Here is a 19,638-nt window from a genome sequence, read left to right as displayed (position 1 = left end):
GCCTGCTCGATAAGTCTAAATTACTGTTCTTGATTTATTATAGGAAAGTCGAGATCCTCGCAAACTTCACTGGTTGTTTGAACTGTTACTGGAGTCACCAGTTACTGGAGAAGGTGGATCGTTTGTGGATGCCTGGTATGGATGTTAAAACTGGCATCTTGAGCCAGCAAAATACTGTTGAAATATTGCTTTTTCTTTTTTCTTTTTTTTTTTTTTTTGAATGGTTATGATAGGACTAACAACATGTATACCTATTTAAAGCCCCAATACTAAACAAAAAATCAAGATCAATAAGCATTTAAAACAAAAAAAGTTTAAACTTCTTTTCCATTTAATTTCTGTTTATTTCCAGGAAAGTATTAGATTTTTTAGAGCTGATGCTTTTCTTAAGTAGCTGCTGTCTTGATGCTTTTCTTAAGTAGCTGCTGTCTTGATGGTTTTCGTCATAACTCTTGTCCATTAGCAACTTAGAAAATGCTTTGGGAAAAGAACAAAAAATTAAAAAGTAATGAGGTCTACTGAAATTGTATGGAATATGCATCACGAGTGAGGTGGCAAGTAAAGATCTTAGCTGAATGCTCCCAAACTAGTTTTTTTTTTTTTTAAACCTTCAACCTCATGAAATTTTCTTATGACCCAGCCCTACCTCCTTTATGTCTGTAATTTGTTTTAAATGTACTAAATTATTTGATGTCATATCCTCTAGTCTTAAAATTTTGAAAGAGTAAATGATTGATTTTGTGTTTACCAGTTTCTCTCCACTTGTGATTTTATAGACTTCAATCGTATCTCATACCAGTCATCTTCTCCCAAAGCTGAAGAACCCTAATCTGTTTAGCCTTCATATGGGGGAGGGAAGGGTTATTCCATCTCCTTTATCATTCTGGTGGTCCTCCTTGGTACTTTTTTTTTTTTCTAATTCCAGTAATTTTTTGAGATATGTTGACTAGAACAGTACTTGAGGTGCAGTCACATCAAGGAGAATGTAGAGACATTATGATATTCTGTGTTTTATTCTCCTTTCCCTTCCTAAAAAGTCATAGCATTTCTTTTTTGGCCACCACTGCACTCTGAGCAGGAGATTTTAACATAATGTCCACAGTGATGCATAGATCCTTTTCCTAATGTGGAATCTAGCTCTGTGTAACTATGGTTTGGGTTTTTCTTTCTTATGTACATCCTTTACACTTATCCACATTGGGCATTCAGATGGCAGATGAAATTTAGTCCCCAGTCTTTTAAGCTCCTCCTGCTATTTCTCATATTCCCTTTGTGGTAAAATAACTTAGAATAATTTTGTGTCCTGTACAGATTTGATTATCTCGTTTGTTATTCCCATGTCCAGATCACTTATAATGTTCCACCCCAGTCCCACTACAGATCCATAAGGCACTCCTATTCATTTTTCTCCATTGACAAAATGACTTTTTAGCCCTATTCCCTGTTTTCTATCTTTTAAGTAGTTCCTAGTCTGCAAAAGGAGGTTGCTTTATCCCATGACATTTTCATTTCCTCAGGAATCTCTCATGAGGAACTTAAACACTTTCTGAAAATCCAGGAATACTATGTCAACCAACTCACCTTTATCCCTCATGTTTCTGTATGTATACCTTTATCCAAAGTGTACATGCTAGATTCCTGATGTGCCAGTTTTACAGACATTGTTTTCTTATACCATAACAGATTGATGTTTCAGTCTTAATACCGAGACTGAAATTCTGGCGTGCCAGGAATTTTTCACAAAGAAAGGAGATCTAAGATTAATACCAAAAGAGGTACAAAGAATGTGGCATGTTTGAAATTCAGAACAAGCTGGGTAGTACTATTGCTTCAGTATTCAATGGATGGATGCAAAAACAGTTCTATCTCAGGGTCTAGAGTCTGACTGAGAAACAAGACCTTCATCCTACTTCAGTCTCTGGGGTTCCTGATAAACTTTGACAGATCTAGCCTCCTCCCAACATAGAGGCTTTCCCCTTCATTGTAGTACTTCTGGTCATGGATCAAGTCAGAATTTTTCTTCTGCAAGACAGTTTATAGAGGCCTGAGACCCAGACAGTTTAGCATTCTTCTTGGGACATAGCCAGAAGCACTGGGCCTAATGGCATCTACAGTGTATATAGTGCCTCTTTCTTGACTCAGGATGAGAAGATGGCAGTAGGACCTAGACTGGAGTCAGACTTGCTAGCACTTGTTAGCACTTGTTATGCAAAGTCTTTTCCTACTCTGTAACTTCAAGATATGTTATAGTAGTGTACTATAAGATCCAACCTGCTCAAATGACTCTTCTTAACACCTTGACATTCATCATTGTGTGCTTAGCACAGATGCTTCAAATGTTGGTTGGGGAGTACAAATGACCATTAATATACACACAGCCTCTGATTAAGAACTGAGAGACTTCTGTACATCAGTCTTCTGGAATTAAGTACAATATTTTATTTTCTTTGGGTATTTGCAGACCACCTTCATGGACAGTCATTCATGATTCAAACAGTCAATCAAGTGAAAGTTTATATCAACAAAGAGAAATTGAACCCTTTGACTATATCAAAACAAAGTGGCAGTGGGATAATGATTCTCAATAACATGGCTGTCCAAGCTACTCACTTTCTTTGACAGATTCAGCAGTCCTCCAACCACACAAGTGGTGGCTGGGTTCAGAAGTGATACAATCTGTACGAACAAAAGGCACTGTGTGCAACACTATCTGGAAAGCTAAGTACTTTTGTAAAAAATTATTTCAATACTGAGAATGTGGAATGAAATTAAGAATTAAGAATTTAAAAGTGAATCTGATAAAAAAAGATATGAGGATTGTGGTGGTGCCCCTTGAAATCTGCATGGCTCAGTTAGCCAAAACGGAAATACACACGCTAATCTGATGACCCCCATATATATAATGACAAGCCTATAAAAATCTGTATTGCATGTTATCTTGAGTGATTTGAAGAAGAGCAACGTTTGAAGACATTGATTCAAAGCTCTATCCAGGCATGGTCTCAACCCTTTCATTTACGCCGATGACGTCACCATATTCATTCCCTTCAAATCTAATCTAATAGAAATCTCTGACAAAATAACCACAGGCATGAACATCTTAACCTCTTGGGTCAATGCCTTTATGATGAAAATGAACAAAGAGAAAACACAATGCCTAATCCTCTCATCTCAACACTCTGCGCTCCTTCCAACTAATCTTATCACCTCCGATGTCACAATCCCCATATCCGACAACCTGAAAATCCTTGGTGTGACATTAGACAACCATCTCTCGCTCGAAAGTGACGCAAAATCCACTACAAAGAAAATGTTCAACATGATGTGGATACTGAAACGCATAAAACCATATCTCCCTCTGAAAGCATTCCGGAACTTAGTACAATCCACGGTACTTACCCATGTCGACTACTGTAATAGTATTTTCTTAGGCTGTAAGACCCATATCCTGAAAAAACTTCAGACTGCCCAAAATACAGCAGCAAGACTCATTTTTTTGGCAAATCACGATTTGAGAGTGTACACCCCTTTGTGAAAGACTTCATTGACTCCCTATCAGAGAACGAATCAATTTCAGGGTCCACACACTGATCCACAAGATTATCCATGGTGAATCTCAGGGCTACATGATCAATCTAATTGACCTTCCTACCAGAAACATGTCTGAAACTTTACGAACTTACCTCAATCTGCACTATCCCAATTGCAAAGGACTTAAGTACAAAACCTATTATGGGTCCAACTTCTCCTTCTTAGGCAGCCAACTTTGGAATGCCCTACCCAGACCTATCCGAGCAATCAGTAACTATCTATCCTTCCGGAAATCACTAAAAACCCATCTGTCCAAGCAAGCATACCCAAATGACCCACACTAATCTCATGAACCCATATACTCAACAAATATCCAGGAGACAACGACAATAGCCCAAACTACATCTCCCACTAAATTCCCTTATACGTATCCCATGTACCATCCCCCCTCCCACCTCCACTACCCTTCTCCTATGCTCACCTACCCCTTGCTCACACCTTCTCCTACTCCCTTCTCCCTTGCCCATCTCCACCTACCTATCTCCTCTTTTATTATTCTGCTATACTTATATTTTCTCTATCAATACTCTGTAATCCCTATTACTATGTGAGCTGCATTGAACCTGCTATGAGCGGGAAAGCGCAGGGTACAAATGTAATAATAAATAAATAAAAGTAAAGTAATGTAAAAGTGTGAAGCTGGGAGAGAGAGCATCAGAAGAAAGGCCTGGTTAAGGAATACAGTGACTGTTCTCTGCTCTGCTTTAGTCTCACCCCTCCTCCTCATCCCTGCAGACTGTCTGGAAGCGATGGGCTGAAGCAGAATACCCCTGCGCTGCTCTGGTTCTGTAAAGAAGTGGTGGAACTGTATTCCAGGCTGTTCCTCCAGAAATTAAGCCCTGAACTTGGCATTCATGGGTTTTGAATTGACCATCAGGAGTTACGCTCAAGTAAAGGCTGACTCTCTTCTACCCCCACACCTCTCTGGAGTCTGTGAGCACTGCCACCTCAAGAGTCCCCTGCTCCAGCCAATCCAGAGAGTGAAAACCCACCTTGAAGACTGAACCAGAGGCCTTCTGTATAGCAGTGTTCAAGACCTTAATGTGAGCCACTGATCTGCCCCCCTTTTAACGCTGGCCTGGATTCAGTGTATGCTCACTGCAGACCCTATCTCCATTCTCTGGCAGGCAGAAACATAAAAAGACATACGTAATACATGTGCACATCCTTTCTCCCTATGTGAGGAAGGGTACTTTTTTATGTTTCAACATTTTTTATTGAAGTAACAACTTAGCAAGTACAACCAGTTAACTCAATACAAGTATAGTAAAATATACAGCTTTCAGTAATACAAATGAGTTAATAATTGCCATCAACATTTTTAATTTTTTATGCATTAATATGGAAATCCTATCTTGGAAATAAGCCCCAAATTGAGTTTTAAATTTGTATTAACATGCATATTTTCTGGTTATGTCTTCTAGTCGGCTTTATGTGCTGCAGGGTGGCCTTGCACAGCAAGAATGGAGAGCACCTGAACTGTTACACAGATTGCTGAAGTATCTGGAGCCCAAACTCACCCAAGTTTACAAAAATGTCAGAGAAAGGATAGGAAGGTTAGTCTTACCTGATATCTATCAAACTCTTTTCTATTAAGTTTCCCATATAGTTGTAAAAGTTTCCATACCAGTTTTCTATAGACTCCTTTTCTGGAATTGGGACATAATAGTTTTGACTGTACTTGTTTTTATATTTTTGTCTCATATGTTTATATATATATAGATATATAATTCAAAACACAATACCATCTTTGAGCTCCAAACAGTCGCTCAACAAATAATGATGCTAGAGTGTTGAGCGACTGTTTGGAGCTCAAAGATGGTATTGTGTTTTGAATTATATATCTACTAGTAAAAAAGCCCCGTTTCTGATGCAAATGAAACGGGGGCTAGCAATGTTTTCTTCTGTGTGCATGTGGGAGTGTGTGTGTCCCTGCCCTCTGGCCTCTCTCCCCTCCCCCCTCTGAGTCCTTCACTGTTACAGAGCCAGCGATTTGATTTCGTGCTCTGCTGTTTTCCTTCACTGACTGTGTTACAGAGAGGGCTGGGCAGACACTCATAGGGAAACCGGATATCTCGCCCCCTTCACACTTCCGGCTGGAGGCTTCATAGAACGTTGGTGTTGCCTTTTATATAGAGAGATATTTATATATATAGATATATATATAAACATATGAGACAAAAATATAAAAAACAAGTACATCATTATTTTTTTATATATATCGATGACCTCAGCAGCAACTCTTTTCACATGAGCCTGCATATAGAGTATCTCTGACTGATGAAGAGGCAGGCGAGTCATGATGATAGAGCACTGAGCATTTGTGTGGTTCATTTAGTATAGCTCCCTCTGATTTATAAGATAATTGCCTGACCATTTAAAGTGTACCATCTTTGAGCAAGCATGGATGTATATTCAGAGGAAATGGGAGATTTAACAGTTTCATGTTTTTTAAAAAATGTATGACTTCGCTGAGTGTGCCCCAGAGGCTTTTATGAATAGAGTAATAATATGATCACATACAATGATGTCAAAAACATTTTTGCCTCACTCATGATTTCCCCTGTTATTGCACATATGTCAAATGTAATAGCTTCTGATGGTTATACAAAATGTGATATTTGACAAAGGGAACCTGAGTAAACACACAACACAGTTTTTACATTATTACGTCATTTATTTGTTATCTAGCACCCATGTCACCCATTTGAAAAGGTAAGTGCCCCTTAAACTTAACAAGTAGAACCAACATTAGCAGCAATAATTGGGACGAAATGATTCCTGTAATTTGATATTGGTCTTTCACATTGCTGTTGAAGAATCTTAGCCCATTTTTCTTTGCAGAACTACTTTAATTTAGACACATTTGTAGGTTTTTGTGCATGAACTGCTCATTTCGGGTCCTTCCACAGTATCTCTAGTCAGGAATTTGACTAGGGCAGTCCAAAACTGTAGTTTTGTTTCTTCTCAGCCATTCAGAAGTAGACTTGATTTTGTGTTTTGGATCATTGTCTTGCTGTGTAACCCAGTTACACTTCAGTTTCAGCTCATGAGCAGATGACTGGACATTTTCTTTAAGTATTTTTTGGTACAGTGCAGAATTCATGGTTCCTTCAGTAATGGAAAAGTTTCCAGGTCCTGAGGCAGCAAAGCATCCCCACACTGTTACACTATCACCAGCATGTTTGACTGTTGGTGTGATGTTCCTACTATGGAATGCAGAATTTGCTTTATGCCAGACATAATGGAACCTGTGTTGTCCAAAGAGTTTCATTTTTGACTCATCTGTCAGTAGTCAATAGAACATTATGCTAAAAGGCTTGGGGATAGTCCAGGTGTGTGTTTGCAAATGTGAGATGAACATTGATGTTACTCTTGGATAGCGCAAACAAAAATCCCTCAGTCTCTGATAAAAAGTATCGATTGTTCTCAACTAGAACCAACACAACTGCTACCTAGACTAATTGCTAGTAATTTCTCAATACCAAACTTTCCAAGCATATATATTAAAACGTTTTTTTGAATTATTTTTGAAAGAGTACCCTCAGAATTTCCCGCTAACTTCGGCAATTAGTTTAACTATTGCCCAGTGGTATAGCACTTCATTCATCGGGCCACTCTTCTTTTTAACACCTTGTACGTCAGTGGAGGAGTGGCCTAGTGGTTAGGGTGGTGGATTCTGGTCCTGGGGAACTGAGTTCGATTCCCACTTCAGGCACGGGCAGCTCCTTGTGACTCTGGGCAAGTCACTTAACCCTCCATTGCCCCAGGTACAAATACGTACCTGTATATGTAAGCCGCATTGAGCCTGCCATGAGTGGGAAAGTGCAGGGTACAAATGTAACAAAATAAAAAATGTAGTGATACATTTGCTACACCTACACCGACTATGGTCATTCACCAATACTTTAAAATAGCATAGTCATTCATAGAAACTGAACTTATCTTTATGTCAGCGTCCTCACTGACTCCATGCTCCGATGAGTCAAAGAGCAGAAATGAATATGAATATCATACCACAATGATCAGTAACTGAAAGCGTGACACATTACCACTCTACCTTATTTCCGAATGTTTTCTTACTATATCTCTTTGCTTAATTCAATTATATCATCCATGTTCTTTATGTAACACCAATTGTATCTTCTACTCTGGAACAGCGAAAGCCATGACGGAACATTGTAAGCCACATTCAGCCTGCAAATAGGTGGTAAAATGGGGGATACAAATGCAACAAATAAATAAATAAATATCCGACTGCCTTCCCCTGGAAGCGCCCGATGCCGTGGGTTTCAAACTTTTTTTCCTCAGGGACTCGAGTTAAAGCTGTCATCTACAATGCCATCTCTTGTTGAACAAGCTGCTTTTGGTGACTACTTTACTCTCATGGTAAGGCATAATATATATAGTGAGGTTTAGAATCAACAGGGCTGGCTATAATAAAGCCTGGCAGTGTTGAATCAGCTGGATCTAATTATCAAATATATTTGGTCAACTGGTTGATCTAAGGGGCAATTACTTTTTCACAAAACATCCAAAATTCGAATAGGAAAGAAGGTCATTTTCACAAAAGAAAAAAGTCTTTAAAAATATGTATATATATTTTTTTTATATATATATTTTTTAATACTGTTTTGAACAAGATTTTGTGATTTTCTATGTTTTGTTTTTGGTCCATTTTTGAATAGCAAAAACAATAGGTCCAAAATGTAGAGATTCATGCAATTGGGATGTAGGAGGAGCCAGAATGTTTAGTAGACTGGTCCTCCAGACATCCCTGGAGAGCAATGGGGCACTTAGCCCTTAAGGTTGAAGGGGGCACCTATATGTGGGTACAGTAGGGTTTTGGTGACCTTGGGAGGAGTCACAATTTCCACCACAAGTGTGACAGGTAGAGGGAGATAGGGACCTGGGTCCCCCACTGTGTACTGCACTGACCACTACACTATTCCAGGGATCTGCAGGCTGCTCTAATAGACCTGATTTTAACATCCGAGGTTGTCATAGATGCTGGTAAGTCATATTTTTATTCACATTTTTGGGGTGGAAGGGGATCAGTGATCACTCGGGGTATTAAGGGGTCACCTCAATTCCCTTCTGTGGTCATCTGGTCATTTAGGGCACCTTTTTTGTGCCTTGTTCATTCTGAAAACAGTTCTAGACCAAAACGTCTTAGTTTTAGTACTGAATGGTTTTGTTTTGTTCCATTATGGCTGTAAAACGTCCAAGTGATAGGCATGTCCTAATCCCAACTTTGGAACGCCCCCTTGTTATTTGAACACACTTCTGACAGACTTCATAGAAAAACGTCTAAAAATAGGTTTCGAAAATACTGATTTGGACGTTTTTGTGAGAAAAATGTCCAAATGTTGCTTTATGCCAATTTTTAGATGTTTTTCTCTTTCAAAAATGAGCCCCAATGTAAAAGTAATGTGTTTACTCAGGTTCCCTTTGTCTAATACTACATTTTGTTTAAAGTTCAGAAACCATTCAGTGTATTGAAATCCAATAAAAGATATTAAACTTAAAAAAACAAAATAGGTGAAATCAGGAAGCTGGCAGAAACTTTTTCACATCACTGTACCTTTATAATTAGACAGTGCTCCTAAATGACATGCTTTACAATCTGGTTAAATGTGTTACTCTTGAGAATGACCGTTGATTCAGGTTTAACTTTAACAGCATATTGTGGAGTTTTATCTGTCAACGAACACTAGCTGTGTTCAAATGGAAACTGACCATGTGATTAGCAAATCAGATATGAGATGCCATTTGTTACTGAAACATATACACACAAACCAGGACTTGTAGCCACCAACTCAGAGAGAGTGCTTGAAACAGTTCACACCAGTATAATATAATAGAAATTTTTGTATATGTAGAGTACCCTCAGATATTTACCACTATTACTGCAGTCAATAATGCTGCTACAAAGTGGCATAGCACTTCTTTCATCGGGTAACTCTAACAAATTTTTTTGGGAGGAGCAACATATGCTCATTTTTTCATGCTTCCAAATCACTTCAGTGCTATAAAATCGCTTATCACTTTTAAATATATATATACTAGGTGAAAACTATGCACTTATCTTGACAAATTCTTGCCTCGCTGACAGAACTATCTTGCCACGCTGAAACATTCATCAATTGCCTTCCCCTGAAACCGCCCACTGTCATTGGATGTTACCAGAGATATTGATATTGTGGATTTGTTACTGAGAGACATTCCAGTCAGTACTTTGATAACAGCACATAAACTCTTCATATGAACGATAACAGGGGATCTTTTACAAAGGTGCAGTAGCATTTTTAGCGTGTGCTAAATGCTAGAGACTCCCATAGAAATATACGGGTGCCTCTAGTGTTTAGTGCATGCTAAAAAACGCTAGCATGCCTTTGTAAAAGACCCACTTAGTGCTGTTGATTAATTGCTATTAATGATCATGATTGATACCTAAACCCTAATCGTGAATAAAAATATTAACACCACGAATGCTAATAACTGTTGCCTGAATTGAATATCCACCCCCTCCCAAAGTGCCTCCTCCCCAAGAGCAACAACAGACTCCCCCCTCTGAGATCATTCACCCCCTTGTAAGACCTCCACTCCCCTTTTGGGGCTATACTCGGGGGAGGGTGGGATGCTCTGGGAAAAGGTCTTTGCGATTAATTGTGATCAAAGTTTTTAATTGTATGATTAATTGTAATTCATTTTTTATCAAACTGCTATACTTATAATATTTGTTAGTGTACAATGTGAATCAAGTTACTAGCAATTCTAAATATAAACTTATTACCAAAACTAAATTATTTTTTAATATTAATTACTATATATATTCTTTGCAGTGTTTTGACATACATATTTATGATAGATGTTTCCTTGCCAAACACTGCACCTACAAAGTCACCTCGAATCTCTGAGTTTACATCTCGAATGCTTGAAAAGCTTAAACCCCTTATGGAAGCAGATGAAGAAATTCAAAACCATATTATGGAAGAGAATGGAGTTGGTGAGCAGGATGAGAGAACTCAGGGCATTAAACTCCTTAAAACAAGTAAGTTACACATGTATAATACTAACTTTTTTTCATGGTGATCTGACTTATTTACTAAAGCATGTGTGGTATTTGAAAACAGTTGGATTTGTTTCATATATATTTCAAAGTTTCAGATTTTGCATCTAGTCTTTGCCAAGTGTGTAGCTATGGGTGTGTTGGGGCTGGCACTGTTGCTTCAGGCCTACCCAGCAGCTGGTTTCGTCTTTCTGTAGCTGGTGGGAAGCCCCAGCCTCACCAAATGTAGAAATATGGAGCCTGTTCAGATCATCTAAAGCACGAATATCAGCAGCTCAAAGTGCTGCCACTTACACTTAGTTCTCATGCATGAACTGAGCATGCTTGTAGTGCTGGCATGGTATCACTTCGAGCCACTGACAGCCATGCCTTAGGTGATCTTGGTGTGCTCACGATTTCTACAGCTGGTGGGGCTTGAGCATTCCCGCCAGCTAAGGTTGTTTTACTTGGTTGTGGAGGGGGGGGGGGGGGTGGAGACAGAAGGGAAGAAGAGAGGAGACAGCAGGGTGGTGGGGTGCCTAGTGTCCATCCATGGTCAACGCCACCCCCACCTCCCCACCCCCCCAACCACCACCACCACACGCACACAGATGTTCTGGATACACCACTGATTTGTGCCATGAGTAGAAGGGGTCTATCTTGTTAGAGTTGTTGTTCTGTAATTTTTAAACTGGGGAAGCAAAACTGATCCAGTTTATGTTTTCAGGATCCTTAGAAGATACCAATTGTAAAATTAGAGATTCCTTCTACTATCTAATATGAAGAGTAAGTATCAGGGAAAAAAAATCATATAGCAACTGTAGTAAAAGCAAACATTAAACATAAAAAACCAATTCAAGACAGTGTTAAAATGTGTTTTTGGTGCACCTAAGAGGAGAAAGCACTATAGACCCTTAATCCTTTTAACACCTACCACTTCACTTACAGACCAGATTGCAAAGGCATATTCATGTAAGTACATATACACCTTTTACTTTCCTGAGGGAGTTTTCAACCGCAAATACAAACAAACAAACTTTGGACCTGAGGGCCACCACATCTGTATGCCAATAGGAGCAATTCTTATACACTTAAAACTTTTTAAGGTTGTAGAAAGCTAGAGAATTTCCTGTTCTAAACATTCCCCTTTTATTCTATCTACATGTCCTCTACCCTACAGACAATTTTGAAAACACTGACTACTTTTCTCCACTTTTGAGTCATTCCTCTGTAAAAGGCACTTTTAAAGGATCAGTGCCATCTTTGCTGAAGACAATTAAGATGTACCTCAGAAACAGTTGATATAATCCAACAGTCTGTGCATGTGTCAAAGTGCTGAACTGTATTATGACATATGTCCTCCTCCTTTTACTTTTTCCTTGAATCAGGGAAAATGTGTTGTGTATTGCTGTCATGGGGATAGTAGTGCCTATTTCCCAAGATCCTGAGGGAATCACAGATGAGAATGTGGACTGGCCTAATTTTTCTGTGGATCTTGTTAATAAGACACTCCATATACAAATTTCACAAGGCTTTCTGATTTGAGAAGCAACAGCCTTTTCACTATTTTATGGTGGTCATATCTGCTTTTGAGAGTGCCATAGTTCCAAGGCCCATTCCTCAATTCATTGGGGAGAGTTGTCTTAGATGCACTTGGGAGAAAAGATTTTCAGAATACTGTGCGATTTTTCATATAGCAGTATAGCACCTGTTTTAACCTGATGATAATTATGGATGACAACAAAAATACAGAAAGTGGGAGGATGACCAAGGATCCCAAAGACTAAGAAGATGTATAATAAAAGTGAAGTTTATTGTGGTACAGAGACTATGCTGTGCTATATAGCTCTTATAGACCACTATGTTCCAATTCAGATTCTGAGCGGGGTACAATAAGAATTACCCAGTAATCCAGGGGAAATACATTGAATATACACATACATAGTATCATAAGAAATAAATTGTTATACATACCCATCTGTAAAGAGATGAGTATTTAAAAGTTTTTGCAACAGTGTTTATGACTAGGTTGAACTAATATGCTCTAGTAAACTATTCCAGATTTTTACAACCTTGATATAAGAATAAAGATTCCAATGTGACTTTCTATGCATTTTTCTGGATAATTTAAGTTTTAAATATCATTCTTAGCTGTATAGAAAGAGGTGGAAAATTCTAGGTAATTAACTAATCTCCTATTAAACAAAGTATCTTATATTTTATTCACGAGTTTACCCTAAGCCAATGCAAGTTATAAAATAATGGTGTAGCCTTCTGATATTTGCCCACTCCGAATATTAATCTCCCTTCTGTGTTTGTAAAAATTGCATTTTCTTAATTTATATCTGAGACCACCATATAAGGAATTACAATAGTCTAAATGTGGCAAAAGGACAGCGTGTGCCACACTTCTGAAGCTATGTGGATGTAACATTGATCATATGGCCCTTAATTATCTAAGACGAAAAAAATTTCTTCGTAAGAACGTTTAACTGTAATTCAAAGGTCAGACCTGAATCGACCGACACTCTAAGAATTTTGGAGTGATCGTATCTGCAGGTCCTCTCTAGAATCGAGCACAAAAGATTTTATTGGTAATAGATCATAAGGACCAAACCGAACTATCTTAGTCTTCTACCTATTCAGTTTAAGAAATTTTTGTTAGCCCAATTCTCTGTCCTGATAATGATCTCCTTCAAGAATCCTATTGTATCATCAAATGTTTCTAAAGCAGTACATAACAAAAAAAATATATATATATCCTCAGCATACGAGAAGACTGTGACAACAAATGTTGATAATAGAATACACATCTTTCAACTGGTCACCACACGTGTAGCACGTGAGCTGTTACTGCTAGATCAATGGGTGGTATTAAGGGCTTAGGCCAGTTTTAGGTACATGCTGGTTTCAGTTTTACCGCATTCCCTTTTCCCGTCCCATTAAAAAAAAAAAAAAAGCCCTTTTTTGCAGACGTGGTAAAAACTGGCCCGGTGTGCGCCCAAAACACGTGCCTGCACTGCCGCAAGTCACTTTGTACTGTGGCTTAGTAAAAGGACCCCTCAATGTATAATTAAACTCTGGAATTTGTTGTTAGTGAAAGTGGTAAAGCAGTTAGCTTAGCAATATTCTTTTAAAATTTGGATAATTTCTTAAAAGAAAAAACCATAAGCCGTTATTAAGATAGACTTGGGAAAATCCAATTTCTAGGATAAGCAGCATGAAATCTGTTTTACTGTTCTGGGATCTTGCCAGGTACTTGTGACCTGGATTGGCCATTGTTGGAAGCAGGATACTGGGTCTGCGGGACCTTTGAACTTTCCCAATGAGGCAATGTTTATGTTCTTGTGAGAAAATAATGTCCCAGTGCTTCAAAAACAAAAATGAAAAACTAAAACCAGTCTACATATATAGAACAGAGGTTACTGTGTATATTTACAGAACTTAAAAAATGTAACTTATTTGAAATCTTAAAAGGTAATGGTAACTTAAATGCAGTGTAGTCCTCTCCCCAAAGTTGAAACTGATATCTCTGTGGTCCCCGTCATGGTCCATATTTCACACTGCTGCCGCGGGGAGGCTGTTGTGTCCCAGACTTCTTCAATGCTAATTGAGCTCTGATTCAGTAAAAAAGCAAAGGATGTTTTAAGCATGCTTTCTTCGTCAAAGCTGGGATACCTTCATCCTTAAACAAAGCTGGGTGTTGTTCAAAGAATGCCACCGCATAGTGTTACCTTTAAATTGAACATGAAAAGCAACTAGTGATTGATTAAATCATACAACAGCTGATTGGTCACATTATAGTGAAGTCAATAATCATAAGAAAGCTTGCCATTCAATTTCTTTATTCATCCCTGCAGGAGCCATGGTATTCTAATTATAAATCTAGCATAGTTCTTTGCGCCAGAAAATTTAAGATATCCCCACGTTGCAAAATTGGTGCCTTCAAAACTTCAAATCTTAAGTCATCGAAAGACTGCAATCAGTACAAAACGTAGCGTCAAGATTAATTTTGTCTAAGTCATTTACCAGTGGAGGCAAAAGGGATCTTCAGACTCTGTACAATGATTTATTTGACATTGTATGGAAATTCACCAGAATACATAAATCAATGGATGTTATTACCTAATCCGAGGAATAGAACACTGGCCAGCAATTTCTTGGATCTGTCATTCCATTCTCCCAAATGCATCAGATTCAGATCATTACGTGCACTGACTTTGCCTTACCTATCTGCAAAAAATTGTAACGAGCTACCAATTCAGATAAGGACCATCTCACAAATATCAATAGCAAATACATCAAGAAAAGGAATGCCGTAAATTTATAGTACAAACCTACCCATTCTCTGAAGACAGTCAAACATACTCATAGTTAATCTGTCTCAAATTGTTTTTCTCTCTATAAATCCTCCCAGTCCTTTCCTCAGGTAAGTTAAATGCTTGGTAAAAGAAATGAATTTTAAGCAGGGTTTTAAATCTTTAAACTAGCCTCTCCTCTCAATTCTTTTGGTAATTTATTCCAAAGATATGGGGCCAGGTAGTAGAAGGTTCTGCCCTTCTTTAAGCTAGGGACTACAAGTCTACAATCCTCATCCACAGTTGCACATCACACACTTAATATGGAAGCAAACCCTTTATCCCATTTCACCATCTCATGGAATTGGCATAATATCATAAAACTGTTGTTCCATATTGTTGAATAGCTACTGAAAATATGCATCACTATGATAGTAAATAGCTGTATTAATGTACATGATTCACTCACAAAATAGCACTATTAGATTCTCTGTCACATGAATAATTGCACACATTTCATTTGCATCACTTTTTCACATTACACACATTACCACTCATATATCTTTTTTTTTTATGCATGCATTTCATGACATAGTACAGTTTCTAGAGAAATTGACCCTAGAAGAATCTGTAACATTTGGCAGCACACATGTATATGAAGCCCAAAAATGTGGCACCATATGTAGATTAAATTATAAAGATAATAGAAAATGAGTTAAGATAAGTGTGATAACTAAAAAGAGACAAGAGTATCATGTATGATGATAGTTTATAGTGACTTGGATTTATCGTTGCTTTTGAAGTGCATCTTTTTTAGTTCTTGATTTCTTATTGTACTTAACAGGCTAACTGTTTTTTTTGTTTTTATTTTTTGTCTTCAAAAGTATTGAAATGGTTGATGGCAAGTGCGGGAAGATCATTTTCTACAGCTGTTGAAGAACAAATCCAGCTTCTACCCTTGTTGTTTAAGGTAGTTGCAATTTGTCCTCACTATTTTCTTTGGTAGGACGCTTTTCCTATAATTCAGTCTTGGCTTCATTACACACTAGTTCTATTAGTCCTCTCATCTATTTTGTCTTTGAGGAAACCTTATATGATAAGCATTACAATGATATGCTTTGCACTCTGGGTCAAATTGTACTTTTCACTGAATCTATAAGTGAATAGAAGCTGAGACATAATATACATGGTGCAAAATTAGGCACACCTTCCTTAGCATCACCAACAGATCAGTCCATAACTTGTGGGTTATGCCCATCTACCAGCAATTGGAGATAGAGAGTTCTAAACGAGCTGTGACATCACAGTCCTGTGCGGCTGCTCCATTTCAATATTTCTCTATCTCTAGCAGGCAGTAGACGCTATCCTGTGCAGCTCCTGGACTTTTCTTCAGACTCTTGCTCATCTCCTCATTTTGGGGTCTGTTAAGCTGGGGGTCAAGGTTGGAATTTTACACTTTGCTTGGGATAAACCTGTGATGCAAGGTCCTTCCCCTCCTTGCTCTTTAGCCATCTTTTATCTTCTGCTTCCTAAAAAAAAAAAAATTGGTACAGTTTTAAGTGCCCTACTGATAGAACTGAAAAATGAGCTTGCGGAGCTATTGTTAGAAATATGTAATTTATCCTTAAAATCGAGCGTGGTACCAGAAGATTGGAGGGTGGCCAACATAATGCCAATTTTTAAAAAAGGTTCCAGAGGAGATCCGGGAAATTATAGACCGGTGAGTCTGACGTCAGTGCCGGGCAAAATGGTAGAGACTATTATTAAGAACAAAATTGCAGAGCATATTCAAAAGATCAACATAACCCACAAGTTTCTATACTGATCTGTTGGGAAAGAAAGGAAAGAAAATTAGCAGGTAAGATCTGGCAGGTGTAAAAAGAAATTGGACACCCTTCTAGTTGATATAAATTTTTTAATGTGTTAATAAGATCCAAAAACTTCCTTAACTTGTTAGGGCTTCAGTTAGTCAGGTGAAAACAATTGCACAGTTGAACAAATACTCTGACCCTTCTAACCTTTCAGCTTGTGATTGTTCTGTCTACTTTAACTATCAGTGCGCTCCTCTAAGCAGTTGTCTGAGCATTTGAAAATGAAGACAGTTCATGCTTAACAAAACAGGGGAAGGCTATGAAAAAAAATCTGTAAATGTTTCCAGCTGGAAGTTTCAGTTGTCAGAAATATTTGTAAGAAATGGAAATTAAATAGAATTGTTGAAGTCAAGGCAAGATTTGGAAAACCAAGAAAAATCTCTGCTAGTGCTGCCATAAAACAGGTCAGATCCAAACAGAACTGACACCAATCACTGCAGATAACCTGCTGAAAAATGTAACTGACACTAGAGCTAGTTGTCCACAATACAGCATCCTTACACATCATCAATTTGCATGAAAGAATTGTCAGAAGGAAGCCTTTTGTACAACCTTATTAGAAAAGTACTCAAAACCCTGATAAGCCAGAAACGTTTTGCAACAGATTGCTTTGGTTAGATGAAACAAAATTGAATTGTTGAGCCACAACTATACAAGATACGTTTGGAGAAAAAAAGGTGAAGTATAGAAAGATGCAGACATCTTCCCAACTGTAAATGAACTGAAACTGTAAGAGGTTGGCTATTTCAGTAAGATAATGATTTTAGCATAATGGACCTAACTAATTATCGACCAGTTGCATCTATTCCGCTCATAACCAAAATAATGGAGGGCATAGTTACGAAACAATTCACTGATTATCTAACTAAGCACTCAATTCTACATGAGTCACAATCAGGATTTCGATGAAATCATAGCACCGAAACTTTACTAGTGGCAGCAATGAACTCATTCAAAAAAACAATTGCTACTGGCAAGAATATACTCGTATTACAATTTGACATGTCAAGCGCCTTCGACATGGTTGATCATGGAATACTACTTCATATACTAGAATACTTCGGAGTCGGAGGCCCAGTCCTCAAGTGGTTCGAGGGATTCCTCACCACCAGATCCTACCAAGTAACAACAGACGCCGAAAGATCACCTCCATGGATACCAGAATGCAGAGTTCCTCAAGGATCCCCCCCTCTCACCAACCATCTTCAACCTAATGATGATACCTCTAGCCAAACTTTTAGCCGATCAAAACCTCAACCCTCACATATAAGCAGACGACGTCACGATCTACATCCCGTTCAAACAAAATCTAAACGAAATCACCAACGAGATCAACCAAAGCTTCAGAACCATGCATAGCTGGGCAGATTCATTCCAGCTAAAACTTAATGCAGAAAAAACTCAATGCCTAGTACTTACTTCTCAATACAACACAAACAATTACTCTACTATAATCACACCATACTGCACCCTTCCGATATCAGAAAACTTGAAGATTCTTGGAGTTACCATCGATCGAAACCTCACTCTCGATACCCACGTGAAGAACACGACAAAAAAGATGTTCTACTCGATGTGGAAACTCAAAAGAATTAAGCCTTTCTTCCCGAGAAACATTTTCTGTACCTTGGTACAATCTATGGTAATCAGTCACCTGGACTATTGTAACACTCTGTACGCTGGCTGCAAAGAACAGACTATTAAGAAACTCCAAACAGCCCAAAATACCGCAGCCAGACTCATATTTGGAAAGACTAAATACGAAAGTGCGAAACCCTTAAGAGAGAAACTTCACTGGCTTCCACTCAAGGAATGGATCGAATTCAAGATCTGCACAACCGTACACAAGATCATTCACGCAGATGCTCCACCGTAGATGTCCAACCTTGTGGACCTACCGCCCAGAAATGCCAAGAGATCAGCCCGCAAATTCTTAAATCTGAACTTCCCCAGTTGCAAAGGACTTAAATATAAGCAGGCATACGCCACTACCTTCTCCTACAGAAGTACATAGATATGGAATGGGTTACCCCCAGCCCTAAAACCTATGGACAATCTAAGCAACTTTTGCAAATCTCTGAAGACACATCTATTCAAAAGAGCCTACAAAGAGAACCCTTAAAGACACAAGTCACCTCCTATCAAAACTATCCTATCTAATACCATCCTTTCTAACTCATCATCCATCTTCTGATTACTTTGATGGTATCCAACTCCCTGTCATGACTTTGTCATAACAACACTCTGTAAGCCACATTGAGCCTGCAAATAGGTGGGAAAATGTGGGGTACAAATGCAATAAATAAATAAATACCTCAAAATCAGTCGTGAAGTGCTTAAAAGACAAAGGTTTTTCATGGTCTTCACAGATGTCTGACTCAAATATTCTTGAAAATCTGTGGAGAGATCTCAAGTATACAGTGCGTGCAAGGAACCTTATGGAAGACTTTGGATACTCTTGGCTCAAATAAAGAACGTTATACCTGCTAAACATGACCATCTGTGGTTTAATGCAGAAAGATATTGACATAAGTCTGGTACAATAGAAAGCCTCACAAATCAAAAGGCAGATGCAGGGTTATAAGGATATAATTCACAAGAGAGAGAATATTTTATATGCATTACCAATACACCTGGCCAATAACACATGTCACATACTTAAGACTATTTCAATCTATACTAGCGGTAAAGCGAGAGGCAAGCCCCAGAAGTGCTTATTGTATATGCCAACTAGCTGCTTTATTTGAAGAAAAGGTTTTTTCTATACAAGCAAAATTGTGGAAGTTGATTCATTGATTTACCTTATAGGAAACCATGTTCATTTGCT

General features: G+C 38.2%; 1 protein-coding gene across 2 annotated transcripts in view; it reads left to right on the top strand.

The window, feature by feature from the left end:
* Positions 1–19,638, top strand: part of PSME4 (proteasome activator subunit 4) — a 363,943-nt gene that overhangs the window by 295,391 nt on the left and 48,914 nt on the right. For both annotated transcript variants that reach the window (XM_030195844.1, XM_030195843.1), the window contains 4 exons: positions 44–135; positions 5,016–5,147; positions 10,437–10,645; positions 15,825–15,910. In XM_030195844.1, coding sequence (XP_030051704.1) covers positions 44–135; positions 5,016–5,147; positions 10,437–10,645; positions 15,825–15,910 — 519 coding nt within the window. The remainder of the gene's footprint in view (positions 1–43; positions 136–5,015; positions 5,148–10,436; positions 10,646–15,824; positions 15,911–19,638) is intronic.

Source organism: Microcaecilia unicolor, chromosome 3, assembly GCF_901765095.1.
Source record: "Microcaecilia unicolor chromosome 3, aMicUni1.1, whole genome shotgun sequence".
Classification (NCBI taxonomy): domain Eukaryota; kingdom Metazoa; phylum Chordata; class Amphibia; order Gymnophiona; family Siphonopidae; genus Microcaecilia; species Microcaecilia unicolor.
The sequence above is the reverse complement of the archived record's forward strand: the minus strand, read 5'-3'. Positions and strand labels throughout refer to the sequence as shown.